General features: G+C 41.1%; 1 protein-coding gene across 1 annotated transcript; it reads left to right on the top strand.

Moving 5' to 3' along the window:
• The first annotated feature begins 3,514 nt into the window (after positions 1 to 3,514).
• LOC128374333 (SNF-related serine/threonine-protein kinase-like) lies at positions 3,515 to 18,579 on the top strand. Its single transcript, XM_053334619.1, has 8 exons — positions 3,515 to 3,687; positions 6,894 to 7,281; positions 7,573 to 7,791; positions 8,795 to 9,041; positions 13,140 to 13,281; positions 13,886 to 14,098; positions 14,349 to 14,483; positions 15,941 to 18,579. Exons 2-8 carry the CDS (start codon positions 7,159 to 7,161, stop codon positions 17,208 to 17,210), a joined length of 2,349 nt encoding a protein of 782 aa, XP_053190594.1. The 5' UTR covers positions 3,515 to 3,687; positions 6,894 to 7,158; the 3' UTR covers positions 17,211 to 18,579.
• Positions 18,580 to 19,391: the final 812 nt, after the last annotated feature.

Below are 19,391 nucleotides of genomic sequence, written 5' to 3'. Positions count from 1 at the left end.
CATCTGTGTCCTGTCTTCTGTTTTTGCTGAGTTAGCAGAGCTTGTTGTTGCTAATTTGAGATGTTTTTTTCTCTTCTGGTGGGTCATTAAATTGTAATCAACATAATAGAAGAAATTCTCAAGTGTCTGTAATGAAAAAAAATAAGATCTGAATTTAATTAAGATCAATTTGGTTAAATATGTTGCAACACATTTATTTTTTTTGTCAATGTCCTCAGTACATAATTACTACTACTGTTGGAGAATGTACTGTGAACTGAACTTATGATGCACAAAATGCTTTTGTATGACAGCTGTTATTTTGTGGCACATGTCTTTGTCAGCCTTGTATAAGCAAAACTGACATGAAATACTGAGCCGTATGCAGTGTGTTAAATGCAGTTAGTCATCCTTCTATTGAGCAGTGTGCTTCATACAAATAAATTATTCAGTTCAAAAAGCCAAAAGATGTGTTCTAAAATTGTTCAGTAAGTTAGAAACAGGAAGAGAAATGAAAAAACTGGAGAAAAGACAAAATAGAGCTTAGATGGTCTCACCTTAACTCACTATGTTTTCACTCAGGTATGTTACTGTGAAACTTAAAGGAGTAAAATGAATTTCCAGATGCAATGTTAATAAGCGAGAGCCAACTTAAATTCAACTTTTAAAGGACATGCAGCGTAGTTTAGCAGGTATAATTTAATGGCACAGACAGCAGTTTAATGTGTGGCATTTTTTCCTAAGCTGGGAAAAGTCTCAGTTGCAGAAAACTCAGACTGAGCTCAGTAAAAAATGTGTTTTCTCCCAGCAGCAGCACATCCAATATTTCTCAACTAGAATCTCAGTCAATTGTGTAAGAAAAACACAAATGAAACTTATTCAGTTGTTTGAACCACAGTGAGAGTTCCTACAGAAAGACTTATTTAGCTGTTTATTAACTTTCATACAGATATGTCCTGTTTACTGTATGGTCTTCTTACTCTTACTGTTTCACTCAGTTTGATCAGGACTTTGGTTTTTACTACAGTCCCCTTAGTTGTGTAAGAATATGTTTCTTATGTGGTTTGCACTCAGTGTCTTTTCCTCAAACAGCCACTAGATGGCAGACTCAGCTAATAGTGAAGCTTGATCCCTTTGTTTCTGTTTCTACATAATTAAAAGTTAAAGTAGCTAGTGGTGGAAAGTAACTGAGAAAATATAGTCAAGAGCTGTACATGAATACAATTTTGAGGTGCTTGTAGTTTACTTGAATATTTACATTTGATGTTACTTTATACTTCCACTCCACATTTGAGAGGGAATATTGTACTTTTTACTCCATTACATTTATTTGACAGCTTTAGTTACTTTTCAGATGAAAATTTGACACAATGGATGATATAACAACCTTTTTAAATACAACACATTGCTAAAGATGAATCCAGTGGTTTCCAATCTTTTGGTCCTTTGACGTCTTACAAAAACCAGTGTCCAATATTTCAACCCAATCCAATGTTTCATCAAAAATCAAAGATTAGAGAAAAAGTCCAAAAACTGAAAACAGATTTGTGTATTGGAACTTTATTTTTTCTTCTTTCCTCTCCCATCAATCATCACACGACCCCTCAGGTTTACCTGGTGATCCTTTGGAGGGGCCTGCCCCTTAGGTTGGAAACCACTGGACTAAACTAGCTAACTAACTGATGCTTCACTATTAATAATCTAATGATGTCATATATAATAATATATCAGTCAGAAGGACCAAACCACTACTTTTATTGTAATACTGCATACTACATCACTCATAATACTGCAGTATGTTTACTGTAATACTGCATACTACATCACTCATAATACTTCAATACTTTTACTGTACTGCATACTACATCACTCATAATACTGCAGTACTTTTACTATAAATACTTTAACTACATCAAGCTCATAATACTTGTGTACTTTTACTTAAGTCGGATTTCTCATGCAGGACTTTTACTTCTAATGGATTATTGCTGTGTAAGCACTTTTACGTAACTAGTAAGGACCTGAGTACTTCTTCCACCAGTGAAAGTAGCAGGTAAACAAAGGTAATAAGGTTGGTTTGAATTCATTTGTTTTGGCTTGTTCAGGGTAAATATTGGGGGAAGCTGTTTGCTGCCAGCTTTGCCACCCTCTAATATTGCGGTTGTTCTAATGTCACTAAACAAAGCTCCACCCTGTGCCATCAGTGGCTTTAATGTGAAGCAGATGATCCGATAGATCCCATGCGTGTAACTATTACATAACAGCAGAGCTAAACGTTGCCCAGCTGGTTCAGTGCAGAGAACAGGGACGCACATGCCAGAACACCTCCCTCTCACCAGCCACCACCAGGCAGCCCGACAAGCAGGCCCGGCAGGCCCGGCAGGCCCCTCACCCACTAGTCTGTTTTCTTTATGAGACGTATACAAAGTGATAATGACCCATTGTTCTCTTTATAGCCTAATAAATGTTCATTTTTGTATCATCATTACTCATTTATGTTGTATTCCTTAAGTTATGAACCAAACATGAGCACGTGTCAGGTTAAGAAAAGTCAAAAGACAGAAGTATATTATGTGTTATTTTCATGGTGCCTGATTAACACGCTTTTCTCCGAGCGTACTTCTGACGTCAGAGATGAATGGCACCAATGCGCAGTGATGATAGAGATGTCATTCACAAAAAACGACACCGGAACACGGTGTAAATCCCCTTCAAAATAAAAGCTTAATAGCCTACATAAAGAGTGCCCTTTTTATATCCTGCAGTGCAGCAACCTCTCTTGTGACAAAGACCTCCAAACTCAGGGATCCCCATCTGGTTCATAACTATCTATACATTAGATTAACAATGAATAGTGTAAAATAGTAACAGATGTTCATATGTAAAAGTTCTGCACTACAGCTTTAAAATCATGTCTCCTCCTTCTGCCTCATGAGAAATGATAGAATATGTAAATATAGTTCATTTGAAAACAAGATAGACAAAAGATTTATCCTTGACTGTCAAATGTATTCTCACTGTTTATGCACTAGAAGCTTCAAATTTCCACATCACACTTAAGTTGCATACTTGACCGCAATTGGCTCCAGACTAGTTGTGCTCATAGGCCCACCCCTTAAAATCGGAGGTTATGGGGGGTATTTATTATATCATATAAAATGTGATTTCCTTTTCTGAATATGGTAATTATTCTCTTTTTGCATATTTGAATGTTTGAATAAGGTGTTACAAGTGACTACAAATTAAGCACACAGACTGGAGCAAGGTGCTGGTTCATCTTCTTTTAAAGCCCTGTCACATGTCAGACATATTAGACAGTAAGCTAATTATATTTTAACAATAATAATAATAGTTGTAATAGTAGTAGCAGTAGTAGTTGTAGTAATTTATTAAACAAGAGCCACGCACAACAAACATTAATCTCAAAGTCCTGTATTTCCGGTCACGCTGCTGTCTGCGTGTGCTTGACGCAGCTGAGGGAGGGAGAGAGAAACAGAAAGGTTGAGTTGACTGTGTGACAGATATACACACAGTCCCATTGGAATAATCTGTGCCCGGTTCACTGTCAGTCAGTACCGAGTGTTGACTGAGCGGCGGAGGATTTTTCAGCCTCGGTTAACCTGCAGCTCACCGCCCGAAGCCCCGCAGTGTCCCGCAGTTTTAAACGGAACAGATAGGACGACTGGCACTGCTTCATACTGCTGTGTGGTGAGTAGGACTGTGTGGCAGTGCTTGCAGGCTTACAGTGCGGGCCCGTTTAGTAATATGTGTCAACTTAGCCGGGCTCAAGCTGGGTTTCTATGGGGGGGACTTTGTCTTCATGCGCATCTTTGAGACGCATCGTTCGTATGCTGACCGTGTCTTCACAGCTTTCATATGTGTGAAGCTGGCGCAGCCTGCTCTGCACTGTCATGTAACCGTGGACGCAGCCAGCAGGCATGTTGACAGCTGAGGGGGGTTGGAGGGTCCCATATGGGCAGTAGCACCTATGCAGTGAAAATATAACTGACACATTCTCACAGCTTTAAAACAACAGTCTATTGATATTCCAGTAAGTTGAAAGTACTGTAAATGTAAGATTGCCTTTAATATTCCTGTGACATCCCTCCACGCAAATAAAGTGTCCCTGTAGTAAGTTTACATTGATGTCTTCATTGTATCTTTATAGTATGTTGTATTATAACAACATACAGAGAGGACAAGGTGAAGAAAAATGTATCTCGGTATAAAACAAGCTTGAAGGCTGTGCTCATACTCAGTGTGTAAAAACAAAAACTTACTAAGAGAAAGAAAAACAAGGGAGAAAAACTACTTAAAATCACTATTTTGCTGCTTCTATTATTTTTACAGGGACCTCTGGTTTCACTATGATATGGTATTATACTATGGTATTATCAGTGATATTTATATTGAGCAGTGCATTGCAGTATTTAGCATTTATTTATTTGAGGGGTCCTGATACCTGAGATTATAAACATGTCAGCATTTCCTCCAATCTATGCTTTTTTGTGTTTCATTTTAGGAGCTTTAAAAAACAGTTTCAAACAAAACGGGGGGGGGGGGCGGGGGGGGGGGGGTGAAATCAGAATCAGTCGTCCATTAACTGAAGACAACTGGTAAACCAATTTGGTTTGTTTTGAATAGTAACAAGCCAAAAAGTTGCATCATGTATTGTAGCACAACTGGCTACCTAATGTTTGAGTCTAAAGATGATATAATCTCAGATCCATAATGTATTAATATCTCCTGTGTGAAACTGTTTGCTTGTGAACTAAGTTTGGTATCTTTTACATCATTAATGTTATCTTAATCAAATGCACCAGGAAACTTATTTTCCAGTCAACCAGACTTGTTAACCCACAGTTGATATCTTCAATCTCACAGTTTATGTGAATGGGACAGCTATTATAACAAGTCCTTGACCTCATGTGTTTGTGCGTGCGTGCGCACACACACACACACACACACACACACACACTACTACCTTGTAAATCGATACACCACCAGCACTTTGAACAGTTACACAACTGACGTCAATGAATGCACAACTGGTAGAGTATATTGAGAAGTCAGAAAGGCACGTCACAACAAGGGTGTTTTAGTATCCCTTCAGCTTGTATTTTCATCCAGCTTTTCTACCAGCTTTAAACTGATCAAGTGATTACACACACATCGTCATGGTCTAGATTTAGACTGGCAGATCAGTCATTCACTGGTGGTGAGTTAGCATTATTACTCTGGTTGAACTGAGGTCAAAACACACCAGCTTGTCACCACACTGCAACCTGCTCTGATCCCATTGAACATGCACTGTCAGCCTGACGTGTGTGTGTGTGAGAGACACAAAAGCAGTCACAAATGTGTGTGTGTGTGTCACCTTTCATGGCTTCAGTTTTTTTGAAACATCAACACCTACATGTTGTCAGTACCGGGGAGGCAAAGAGTTCAGCGCAGTTGAGATTTGTGTGTGTGAGTGTGAGAGAGAGCGAGACTGAGCAGAGGCAGATAGAGATGTCAGCTTCCTATTATAAGAAAAATGACTCACTTTTTTCTCACAAGTACAATTCTCCAACTGAGGATCACATAAAACCCCAAAGAGCTTTTTAGGCTTTCATAGTTTCATTTGAGCAACCATAGACTGCTAGTGGGTTCAAGACATTTTTTATTTTTGAAATTTTACTCTATCTAGTTCTGTTGATAGGCATGTTGTACCTGACAACAGTTATTTGGCGTCCTGTTGTCTCTGTGAATCCAGGTGACACACCTAGGAGAGGATAACCTTGCAGGAATGTTCTTTGCCTGTACATTGCGTGTCTTTTGCCGCCTCCTTGCTCTTGGCACGCAGGTAGATTCCTGGAAGAGGAATGCCGTGCCTCCCTAGAGGCGTTGTTTCATAAGCAGAGCTGTGAAGTAACATATTGTATGACGGCAGTAGCCTCTGGTGAACGGAGCAGAGGTCAGACATGTGGTATTTGAGATGACTTAGTTTAGAAAAGTAGAATTTGCCATGGGCAAAAAATATCAAATAGCATGAACATGGACTATGAAAACAATAAAAGCAGAGAGCTATGGCTTAAGTTACATGTAAACTATATTAACTACAGAAAAAATACCTATTACTTGGTCAGTGGATGGACAGAACAAATAATCTGCAACACTTTTAATAATCAAACTATTGAACACATTTAATGAATCAAAATGCATTATTTCCTGGTTCCAGGTTTTATGATGTGATTATTATCTGCTTGTATAATTACACTGAATATCTTTGGGTTGTGGTCTGTTGGTATGACAAACAAAACATTTGAAGATGTAATTATATTTGGCGTGGCCTTGTTGATGAGCTGTAATAACTTTGGTGAACACCTTAACATTAATCATCAGCTGAGAATGTGTAGGATACTGTATTTTATGACCAAATATTTGGAAAAGTAACTACATTGCTTAGATGAAGATTTCTGTTGACTGTAGTTAACGTTACCTGTTAAACATACTAATGTTAATGTTTAGCTCCAAAACACCAAGTACAGCCTTACAGAGCTGCTAGTGGGGGACTCGTAGTCCCATTTTGTTGTTGTTTTAGAGGCAAATGAAGAATATAAGGTCTTTGATTCTATTGTCACTACTAATTTAATTGGTACATGACATACTAAAATCCACCCCAATGTCATTTTTGCTAGTTGTCTGCACTTGCAACTCTCATTGTGATTACATTTTGTGCATAACATTTGGCCTTCTCCAGCGGAGGCAGAACAATGTTGATGAGAGAATGTAGTGTAGGAGATAACCGTTTGTCAGGAAAGTTCATGACTCAGAGTTTAACAGGATTTGCTCAAAGCAATGACTCAGTTCATTCATGAGTTAGATTCTCAATGGATGAATTTACTTTTCCTTTGTGTCATTTTGGCCATTAGATCACAAGAAGATGGGACTGGAGTGAATGGAGTGCAGTTTGGAGAGCATTTGCCACTACTGTCCTGAAGTTTCAAATCCCTGCAGCCACATCAGTGAAAAGCCCCACTGCTGGTCTAGGATCATCCTCTGTAGCCCTCTACAGTCATATCACTGCCAACAAGACAAACCTCCACTAACTTCAATCTAATCAGGAGAAGATGGAGAACTGACTGGTGACCAGTGGGCGACAGAAGGCAGCTCCTCCCTCCCTGTCCACCAACAGCCATGGCGGGGCTCAAACGTCATCATGATGGGAAGATTGCCGGGCTGTACGACCTAGACAAGACGTTGGGTCGGGGACACTTTGCTGTAGTCAAATTGGCCCGACACGTATTCACTGGGGAAAAGGTGCGTCTTCCCGCAATACTTGTATGTGCAAATGCAATGCTTGATGCCAGTGATACAATTTATTCAGATATAACCAGTCATTGTCAACATACTGTTAAATGTTTCAGCCTTATATTCAAAAACCAAAGATAGGTGACATGTAACACATGTAGAGATTTGTTTCTAAGAGTGCGTTTATTTGCCAAGATATTGTGTTGATTTTGGCTTTTGTATGTGTTCTATATCACATGATGGTCTTAATATTGTTTCTAGCAGTGTTCAACAACCTTTATGCAAATGTTGCTCTTCCAGGTTGCAGTGAAGGTGATAGATAAGACTAAGCTGGACCCAGTGGCGCGAGGTCACCTTTTCCAGGAGGTGCGATGCATGAAGCTGGTGCAGCACCCCAATGTGGTGCGCCTCTACGAGGTCATTGACACGGCCACCAAGCTCTACCTCATCCTGGAGCTGGGAGATGGAGGAGACATGTACGACTGCATCATGAAGCGTGATGGAGGCCTCAGTGAAGAGGTGAGAAGGACTTTTGGCAGTAGAATAGCCATTCACTCAGGTAGACTGTCTTATCACCGACAAAGGTCTTTGATACTAGCTTGTGATATGCTTTTTTATTGTTGTACCTGCCTTTGAACTTGCCAGGAGATGTAGGAGAAAGGTGATCAATTGGATATCATATTATTTTACCTGGGAATGGATGAGAATCACTTAAGTTTAAAGGACCAAAATTGGATTTTAGTAGTCATGATTATGGTTTAATTAGTGTATAATCACCTAAAAACATAAGAATCAATATGTTTAGCTTAGAATGAGCCCTTTATATCTACATAGGGAGCGGGGCCTCCTCCACAGAGGCCACCATGTTGCTCCACCATGTTTCTAATGTATGTAATGTATCTAATGTAAAAAAAAAAAAAAGGAATTAGCTTGATATACTATGGATTTGAAAGTTGTTGTTTTTTTAACTTGTGATGAGGATATGGGGGGTGCTTCTGTGCTTATTTCTGTCTGTTAAATATGAAAGTTAGAGAACAGTTAGCTTTGCTTAGAATAAAGACTGTCCGAAGACAAAACAAAATGACAAGTTGCAGTTTCACCTAGCTGTTAGTCAGTCTAGCTGTTGCTCCCTTTCTTGCTAAGCTAAGCTAATCACATGCTAGCTGTAGCTTCCTCTTTAACAGACATGAGATTGATATCAATTTACTCAGTTAACTCTGGGCCACAGAGAGAGTAAATTCATTTCACTAAATATCAAACTATTTTTTTTAAGTGTCTATAAAGATTTTGCTACAGTGAAACCTACATTAGTTGTTTCACACTGTTTAGTTTGCATGCTCCATTGGTGTTCATGTAGTTTTCCTCCCACTGTCCAAACACATGCAGCTCAGATAAAGACTCTAAATTATCTATAGATATAAAAATGAGGGTGAGCAGTTGTCTGTCTCGTGTTTGCCCTCTTATAAATTCACAAACTAAGATGTCTTATTTCTTGATCTCCTTTCTGTCTCTCTTCCTCAAGGTGGCCAAGTGTTACTTTGCCCAGATTGTCCACGCCATCTCCTACTGCCACCGGCTACATGTGGTGCACAGGGACCTGAAGCCAGAGAACGTGGTGTTCTTCGAGAAGCAAGGGGTCGTCAAGCTCACCGACTTCGGCTTCAGCAACAGGTTTCAGCCCGGGATATCGCTCAACACGTCCTGCGGCTCGTTGGCCTACTCTGCCCCTGAAATACTGCTGGGGGATGAGTACGACGCTCCTGCTGTGGGTAAGTTTATAGAGCTGACAGAGAGCAAGTGAGGATATACAGGGTCTATCCTGATTTATCAAAGTGTTGTAGCCATTATCAGCAGATCATGTAACACCACCATATATCAGTCTTAACGCTTTCACATTCACATTCACACACTCTTTCTGCTTATATGACCTACTGAGCACACACTTTGGCCTTGATGTATGACCTGCAGTACTTTTGGACCGTAGAGACAACTTGGCACACTGGCAGCTTTATCAGCTAACTGATATAAGGAGAGGACCTGCTCAAAGTTCAGAGGGTGTTAAAAGAAATCAGTTTCTGGAAATCAGGGTTATTCAAATTTATAATAACCCAGCACCGCAGTCGTATATCTGCAATTTATTTTGATTGAAAGTCTTTCTGTGGATAATAAAGTCTGATATCAGATTAGGCTGAAATAGGTTTCGTCAAGCAGCTTCACCATTGTCACCAGCCCTCCATCTTTCCTATCGATAGTGGTACAAACCCCTTGCTGAGCTACGGCTTAGATATTAAATTAAAATGTAATGGAAAAGAAATGAAACAGAAGCGTGCAGATTGGAGGAAAATGGGGGCGGGAGAAACACAGGAGGAGAAAAAGAAGGGTACAGAGAAAAACAAGGAAAACAGACAAAGCAGGAAAAGGCATCAGTAGTCTATCTGTCTACCCAGAGGCCACTGCGTCAGAGCAAGGGAAGGTGGGGGGGGGGAGCCCCGCAGAAACAAGAGAGGAACATTTTCTATTTTGGAGTGGATTTGCAGTGGCTATTTTCTCCTGTCGCTCCTTCTCACTCTCTTTTGTGCCAAGCAGACAAGCTGGTCACAAATATTGAAAGCAAAGTAATAAAAAGTCACTGTAATTTGACTCTACGTGTGTTTTATGTGCATGATGGTATGAGTGGCAGGATATGTGTGAGGTCAGCTGTCCTGTAAAAGCCTGTCTGAGTGCTTGACCCAGATGATAAACCAGACATTTTCAGCACATGTGGGTGCATGTTCATACTTCCTGTGCACTATTGTTCATTCAAGTGAGATGATGTTGTGGTGATTGCAGGGGATTATCCATCCAGCCGGGATGTAATATTGTGTGATTCTATCGGCACTGCAGTTTGATGTGGAACTGGCTGAATGGAGGCTGGCACTCCTGACGTTCAGGGCTTTGAGGTAACTTGGCCTGGGATTACAACGCTGCCAAAGTACCTGCCGACGGTCCGCAGGGTGCTGAGTTTTGCAGTTGAGATGCCAGGTGGCAACAGGCCCAGTTTATTGCAGAGATAAAGAGGCTGTCCTCACTCTGCCTGTTCAAGTTGGGCCGGCTTGGAGTTTGTTGCTGTTTTGAGGAAGCGCCGAAAATAATTTGAGATGAAAAGTGATCCAAAATAGAGAGAATGTCGCACCGGTATTCAGTCCTACTGAGCGCACAGAAGGCGCCAATTAGCAGGAACTGAATGCTCAAAAGTGCAAAACAAAGAAGCAGTGAAAAAAAGCTGCTTTTATCTATTAATGCAAAGCACTGAGTGCTTTCACAAGCAAACAAATATGACTTCCTCATCACTCTCTCACATGCTCAGGTACTTGTGAATGCAGTCACATGTATGGGGCAATAAGAGGAAAGGGTTGTCTGTTTTGTAATTTCTAATGGGACTCCAGCCTCTGATGAACACAAATGAATAAAGAGAGTGAATAAAAGGAAAGTTTAGGATACAACAATCAAACAGAAGTACATGACATATTATTGCTGTGCAGAAAAATTGAATCTTTAACACATTGCAAGCATGTTTGTGCATGTTTTAAAGCAGATTATGGGCTAATAAGTACCATGAAAATATGCCTGCCTTCTTTTTTTTTTGCCTTGTCGATGTTATGCAGTGTGTGGGCTCCCTCCTTTTTGTCTTCAGTAAATGGAAAGTTAAATATAGATTTCTGCTTCTAGCTCAAGAAGCACAAGCCGCACTTCAAAAAAATTAACTTACCTAATAGCAATTACAAAGAACATATCCTGGGCACATGCATAATTCAGGAAATAGCTGTGCATAATAATGAACGTGCACAAGTGGGAAGATTTTTTTTTTTTTAGAAAGAGATAGAATGTTGCACAATGGGGATTAGCAGGACGGGATGCTGAACTTGGCCCCCTGAGCCGTCAAGACACAAGGGAGTGGTTGTTGGTTATCACAGGGAAGCAATTGGTGTTAAATTGCAATGCAGAGCGGCAAAAAGGGATGTTTACACTTCCAGCTGTCACTGCTAAGTAGCCGGTGTAGTTAGCACCCCGGTGATGCTAATGTGCAGTGACGTGAACGGTGTTATCCAGAGATGTGTCAGCCATCTGGTTTATAAATAAAGTTATCGAGGAAGGAAGTTTGGCGGACCGCTGACGCAAGTAATGAGGGAGAAGGGTCACGGTTGCTAGGATACGTTGGCTAGGGGTAAGATGGTGATGGGGACTGCAGCAGTGTTTGCTCTCTCCATCAGCAGTATGAGATGCTCCTTCACAGCCTCAGAGCAATAAATACTCGCCCCCCGCAGTAAACTGGCACGCTTGCTTTATCAGATTGAAATCTCCAGTGTATCCTGGCAAACTGAAGACATATCACTTGGGATGATGAGGAGATCAAACCCACCCGGGTTCAGCTTACTACCCTATTTTTTGTCAAATAAATCTCTCATTAATATATACTGTATAACTGATATATGAGCACAAGGTCGGTTCAGGTAGTAATTCATACATCTGTTGTTGGATAAACAGTAAAGAGACATGTTACATTGTGAACTCTACAAAATGTAGCACCAAGAATATACAGCAATAGGCACACAGTACTAAAGAAAATGCCCACAGAAATGCAAAGGCGCCTAGAGATTAGCAGTTTAAAGCTGCACTACTAAATATTTTTATATTAACAGTCAAATGACTACATGTAATGCGAACAGAACCGCTAGTAGTGGTACTAACTAACTAATTAACTAACTAACTGTATGCTACCTGTTAGCACTAAATGGCTAACAGACACAGTTAGCAACTAGCTGGTGAACATAGTGGAGCATTTATCAGCTAACGAGCCAGGTATTTTTCTCAGGAGTTGGTGGAGACCAAAATAGAGCTACACAGAGAGTTAATATTGGACTTAAATTGACAGAATACCAGAAACATGTCTCCAAATGAATGCCAATGTTTTTCCATGTATGCTGGATGTGTAAATAGGCAAATACATTCACCAAGACAACTTTACAAGGTGATAATGTTGTGTCTACAGCTTGGGGGTTGTGCTCAATTATTAAAAAAAACCCCACCCACAGCTTTAAAAAAAAAAGAAAGAAGTATCTTTCATACTGCAAATCGACTGACTTGCTGATATTCATGCTGTTCATAAAGAAGAAGAAACTGCTTTTTTATTTATTTTCTGCATCTACTTCATATTGTGAGACACACAAAGCCCAAAAATCCTTTTGCTATCCTTCCAAAGTGGTGTAGAAAAAGTGGTTAACATACTGACTAAAATAAACGGTATGCTTTCATGTCACTATCTCTTTCCTCCATACACAGTTACATTACTGCAGAATGTGTGTCAGTGGACCATCCAGCTGACCGGAGCGGTGGTGAAAGCCTGGAGCAAAACATTGCTCTTTTGAAATGACTAATCGGACTAAAAGAACTGTTCCATAAAATTAGCATTTGTATGAAGCTTTGAGGGATGAACACGTTAACCCACTTTCTAAGGGGCTGTGTGTTTGTGTAGGAGTGCATGCAAGCATGTATGTATGTGTGTGTGTGTGTGTGAGCATGATGCTGGCGGCAGGCAGCAGTGCAGAGTCTCATACTTGGTTAGACAGATGTGTCCTAAGCTAGTACATATTTATGGAAATGGCTCTGATCGAATATGATTCATGCTTCATTTCAAATTGGGGGGGAGTTAGACAATGCTTGTGTTTTTTTCTATCTAGGTCACTAAGCAGAAAGGACAACTGTGTTTCACTTTGTCTGTCATTCTTATTTTTTATTATTTTCCTCACTGTAATCTTTTCTTTCACCATTGTTAAAAAATTCACAGTTTGGGTATGGAAAGAAAACTCTCTCTGTTACTGTCTGTGCAGATATCTGGAGTCTGGGGGTAATCCTCTTCATGCTGGTCTGTGGTCAACCCCCCTTCCAGGAGGCGAACGACAGTGAGACGCTCACTATGATCATGGACTGTAAATACACAGTGCCACTGCACATCTCCAATGCATGCAGAGAGTGAGTAACGTGCACACATCCCCTTCACAGATGGACAGGGTACTCTGCAGGTGCTGCATATTTCATGTTTGTAGATGTGTGAAGAAAAGACGGAACGGAGAGAGAGAGGAGAGCGGTTCCGCGTTGTCCTGCTTTCACTCTGTGCTGCAGTCAGCTGCTCGACCAGAGATGCAGTGCTGCGTTAAGTGTATCTAATGCACCCTTAAAAATCGGCCCTCTATTTTTAACATTGTGAGGGTTTAAGGATGCGTCAAGGCAGAGCAGGACAAAACAGGATCTGAATACATTTGAAATGGCTGTAGCTTTGAATACACATATCGTTTTTGGACTTTATTTGGTTATGTTGACTTGTACACAGTACTTCAAATATTGGCATTCTGATTCATGTGTTGTTTGTTTTCAGCCTTAAACAAATTGGCTGCCCATGTGGCCATGAGGAAACCGCATTTCCCCCTGTTTTTAGCTCAGGCCGAGCACTAAAGTCATAACATCAGCTGCTAGTAGAACCATTCATATTCCTGCAGATTTAAATATGAAATAAATATAACATTTTATGTAATACATCTAGAGTTTTAACGAAATGCTCCCCTGTGATTTCCTTCAGTCTTATAGGCCATATGCTGCAGAGGGACCCCAGGAAACGAGCGACCTTAGAGCAGATCGAGGGCCACGAATGGCTTCAAGGTGTCGACCCCTCCCCGGCCACCAAGCTGTCCACCCCGCTGGTGTCCCATCGCAGCTTGTCGGAAGAAGAGCATGGCTCTATAATCCAACGCATGGTGCTGGGGGCCATCGCAGACAGAGACACCATAACTGAGTATGTGTCCTTGTTTCACACACTCGCAGCTATCCTTTCCCATGTAATCTCCAGATATTTTTCCATGGTACACCAGTCCACCTAAAGCTTAATTCAGTGTCGTCAACACTTTAATTGCCATTAATAGCTGGCAGTCAATCCTGAGCTGTTGTTGTGTCAAATTAAATCTCACCCCTTGTCACTTCCAAAGTCTGGATTTAGTGTGTGTGTGCTTTGGATTGCTAATTGAATTCTCTCTTCGTTTTCTCAGGGCTCTGGAGTCGAATCAGTACAACCACATCACAGCTACCTACTTTCTGCTGGCTGAGAGGATGCTGAGGGACAAGCAAGAGAAGGAGCAACACAGCCAGACACGATCGCCTAGTCCCAGCAAGGCCCAGTTCAGGTACACACACTCACCTCACCCTAAACTGAACCTAAACAAATTCCAAACTTAACCCTAAAACCAAGTCTTATCCCACAAACAGCCCTTTGATGGTCTGCCTTAAAGTCAGGACCTCCGAAAATGTCCTCACTTAGATAGGCATACAAGCTAAAACACACAAACACCCCCACACACAAACATTTCTTGAGATAGACACAGTGCTGCCTCCGCATTGCTGCCTACTGTCAGTCTCCAAAAGATGAGTTTGACAGCAGATGGACAGAAGGAGCCTTTTTTCTAGCAGAGAATGAAGGAGAGACTGGGAATACAACAGAGGCTACAGATCAAAAAACTTTTTTATTTTCCCTAGAACGGAGTGAAACACAAGGACATGAGATTAAACAATATTTATAAATCAGGCTGTGAAGGTGAGGTGAAGGCTGTCTACTGTAAACACTATTGTTCATTTTTACAATGAATATGGGTGTTAAGATGCACACAACAGATGCCTGTTCAAAGGGATCTATTATAAACACTTTGCTGTTGTGAAGAACAGCTAGTTATCTTTTACCCCAGGACACAGCCAACTGGATAGCTGTGAAGGAGATAACGCTTAAGAATAAATAACAGACTTTGAGACCTCTTTTTGTATCAAATCTTATAATGTTAATAATGTGCTTACAGTGATTCGAATACAAAAATGTAATGTGACCATCTCATTAGTTGAAGTTACTTACTAAAGAAATTAATTATGGGAAAAAAACAGTAAATATGGGGCTACTTTCATCAGTCAGTTAGCTTAGCTTAGCACAAAGACTGGAACAGATAAAATAGCTTGCCTAGCTCTGTTGGAAATTAACACAACTAGTACCTCTAAAGCTCACAAATTCATACTAAATACAGCGTTTTTACACTTTGGTTCTTGTACAGATTAAATAAAGAGAGAGTAGAGTTGCAGTAATGGGGAAAATAGCTTAGTTTAGCATAAAGACTGAAGGCAGGAGGAAACGGGGAAAGCTAATTTAAAAAACATATATACCAACAACTCTAAAACTTACAAATCAACATGTATCTTTTCTCTTCAATCCATACACAAATTGAAATTTACAATTTTATGCACTGTAATTATTTCTTGTCAGTTAGTGAGCTTTAGTGGTGTTGGCAGCTATGTTTTTAACTTTGTACAAAGCTAGGCTATCTGTTTCCCGCTACTTCTGTCTTTATGCTAAGTTGGGCTAAACTCATCTTGACCCCAGCTTCATAGTTGACGCACATACATGAGAGTGGTATCAATCTTCTCATTTAACTGGTGGGGGAAAAGCAAATATGTGCCTTTCCCAAAATGTCACATACTATTTCTTTAAGTCAGCCATCAACTAACTTAAGATTTTTTTGTAAGAGTAAACATAAAGACACTGTATCACTGATTTTGCTCAGTCCACTAAACCTTGTGTTCTGTGTGTGTTAAACATTCACAGGCAGTCCTGGCCCACCAGAGTGGATGTTCACCAGGATGTCAGTGATGGCTTGGGTGGTCCATCTATCTCCCACCCCGGGGGGCCCCAGTCCCCAGCCCGCAGTGCTGAGAGCCTCCACAAAGGCCCCAGGCCGAAAACAGCTCTACTGGATCTCAGCCAGCGTAACCATGTGCCAACGTCCAGCCAACAGCCTGCTCACCAGAACCAGGAGAGGGGGCTCAGGCCTTTGGCGAAGCCCCACTCCAACCCCCTCAGGCTGGGTTCTCTGGCCTCAGTGGGCCCTTGCAAACCCCGTAGTCCAAGTCTTTTCAGTGTAGAAGAGGATGAGGAAGAAGAGGGTGAGGGAGGCAAATGTTTGCACCCCTCCACGCTACCTGCTCAGGTGGTGCTTCGTTGCAAAGCCTCCTCCTCATCATCTGGTAATCGATTGACATCCCGTATGAGCGCTCCGGTACTCAACCAGATCCATGAGGAGGAGAAAGAGGATGAGGAAGAGGAGGAGAGGGGGGAGCTGCATGGACTTGGCCCACCTAAACCGAGCCTCAGCCTCAATCTGAACTCCAGAATACCATCACTGTCAACGCTCATATCACCTAAAACTGTAACGGCACCAGTCGCCACACTGACTCCCAGCTCAGAGACCAGTGATGATGATACAGAAAGTCACCACAATCCTGACACAGCAACTATCGGTGGCCATGGCGACGACAGAGAAGAAAGGAAAGAAGATGGAGGGAAAAGAGGGGCAGGGCAGGGCAGTCCCTCCAACTGTGCCAGTCCGGGATCAGGCCAAGGCAAGGGCACAGCCAAAGCTCCCAGCGGCCTAGTGGAAAGCCTAAAGCTTATGAGCTTGTGCTTGAGCTCTCAGTTCCACAACCTGACTGGGGGAGGAGGGGGAGGAGGTGGTGGCAGCGGGGTTGGTGTTGGGGGAGATGCTCAGGACCGTCCAATGTGGAGGATGTGCATGGGAGGCTCCACCGGCAGCCTGGATAAGGTCTCGCTCTTGGGTGGCCCTTCACCTAGGGGGAACCTCTATCACCGCCAGCCCCCACTAGGAGACGCGCTGGCAGACCCACTGCTGGAGGGTCCCTGCTCCGGCACGCTGAGATTGGGAGAGCTGGACCTGGCAAGAGAGAACCACAGAAACATGAAGAACCGGGTGCTGCAGATGCCTCTGAGCGACAAGACTCTGTCTGTTAACATCCACCGGAACCCCAAGGAGGGTCTGCTCTGCACTCCCACCCCTCACAGCTGCTGTCAAGTTATCTAAAGTGCAGACAGCCACTCCATGAGCTGCTGCACCTCCACACTCCTCCACCCTTCTGTACATCCCACATCTTCACGCTTTTTATTTAGTTGTCACCATAAGCTCATGATTTCACAACATTTTTGTGTTTATTGCTGTTTTCTCTTATTTAACACTTATGGTGGATTTACTGGGAGAAAGCCAACCTTGCACAATAAGAGATACGAAAAGTCTGTTTTAGCCCTTTGGTGTATTTAAATGGCAGACATTAAGTATGGAAACAGATACAGGACGTGTTTGTTAACATTTTTTGCTCACATACATACATACACATACATACATCCTATATGTACACACAATGTGCACATCCACAAACACCTACATCACTCTGATAAGCTGATGAAAGGGAAAGCTGAGGAGTTTTAATATCATGTTACATATAGTTTTTTGTTGCACTTTGATGCTGTTTTTTTATTAATATAATTTTTAAATTATTTTTTTGAGACAATCATTTTATCCTTTTTTTAAAATTCTGAAAAAGTTATGACTGTGTTTTCATTAAAATGAGGACAAATAAAAGAGGGAACACCTGAAATGGACAGCAGCACTTAAAGTATGATGGTGGCACATGGTATTTTGTAGTCTATCACTGTTTTATTTTTCTATCTCGCTCTGCAACAAAATGCACACTCACTTGTCAGGTGTATGTGCAATTACACAGCAGAGTTTGTACATATGTGAATAACCTCTAAGACTCCTAGCAGTACTCTGTACCTGTAGTATTGACGGCAAAGTTGTATTGCAGTAGAAACCTGAATATTAGAGCCTTATACACCATTATTCTTCACTCCTACTGGATATCCAAGGTTTTGGTTGAACCCAGACCTACAAATGCAGGCAGGAAAAGATCACTGAAATAGATCTGAGGTCTACACTTAACACACATGAAATGGCAGCTCTCTAAATTCAGAGTGAAAGAATACTGGGTGGAACCGAAACCATGTACATCCCGTAGCTTGCCAGGATCACGGTAGCCACTGTTGTAGCGTATTCCAAGACGAAAACAACCAAGGGGTTTCAATAGAACATAACAACACGGCCCCTTCAAGTGTCGGTATGTGTAACTGGATGTGTGACCCACCCCTAGTGGAATATATAACTTGACAGTGCATGTGTTTTTGCTGTAGCAACCTTAATCCTACCCACTGAGGTCAATCCACCTGCTGTAACTACCTAAGTAACAGATTCAAATGGTCACTTTACTGTAGCCTCACAGCAATACCAACGACTGCAAAATGTACAACAAAAATGGATGTGCCATAAAATCTGTCTTGAGCATATTGTACTGTATGTATATGATAGAGATCTATTCAAATAAACAGACGTGAATGAAGTCTGGTGCTTTCTTTTGAGTGAAAGTTGATTTTCTTTTACCAGTCCATCTTTTTATAGTGAGGTTTTTGAAAATCCATGAAAAGACACCTGTTGTGCAGTCATATTAACAATATTCACCATGAGGCATTCATGGAAAAACTGAACATTTTTTGTAGAGTAAAGGAAAAACTACTTATTGCAATGTCTAACTGAGGGAATTTTAGATGTTTAATAACATGAAGAGGAGTTTACACTATAGTTACATGATGAAATATACACATGTTTACATGTTGATCTGATCTTGGTGCAAATATAATAAAATGTGACTGTTTTTGGCAAATAGGCCAGTACAGCCATGCTAGCGGCTCTTTTGTTAAGTTGTATTTTGCAGGAGGCTACTCCGCTGTGCTTCAAGCTAAATGCTAACACTAGCATGGCAAGAAATGCTCACTGTGACAACATGCTAATGTTTAGCAGGCATAATGTTAACCATGCTTATTGTGTTAGTCTAGTCTGTTATGCTAGGATTTCACTAATGAGCACTACACACAATGTTCTGCTAACACTGATGGGAATATCATTAGTTTTGTGTGTTTGATCATAAAATAAAAACAAAAACTGCAATTTTGAGTTGATTATGGGACTAGGTGAAAACTCTGTGGAGCTTTTTTTACTTGTGTTTTGGTATGAATTACAAAACTTTATTTCACTCTAATGTGAAAAGATATTTAAAGATATTTTACTTTTCAATTAAACTCTAATTTTGACTTGTTTAACTGCTGACATAGCTAGCAGCTGCTGCACATACAAACTAACAGGTGGTAGTTGAAG

This window comes from Scomber japonicus, chromosome 15, assembly GCF_027409825.1.
Source record: "Scomber japonicus isolate fScoJap1 chromosome 15, fScoJap1.pri, whole genome shotgun sequence".
Lineage (NCBI taxonomy): Eukaryota > Metazoa > Chordata > Actinopteri > Scombriformes > Scombridae > Scomber > Scomber japonicus.
This window is presented reverse-complemented; position numbering and strand designations above follow the sequence as displayed.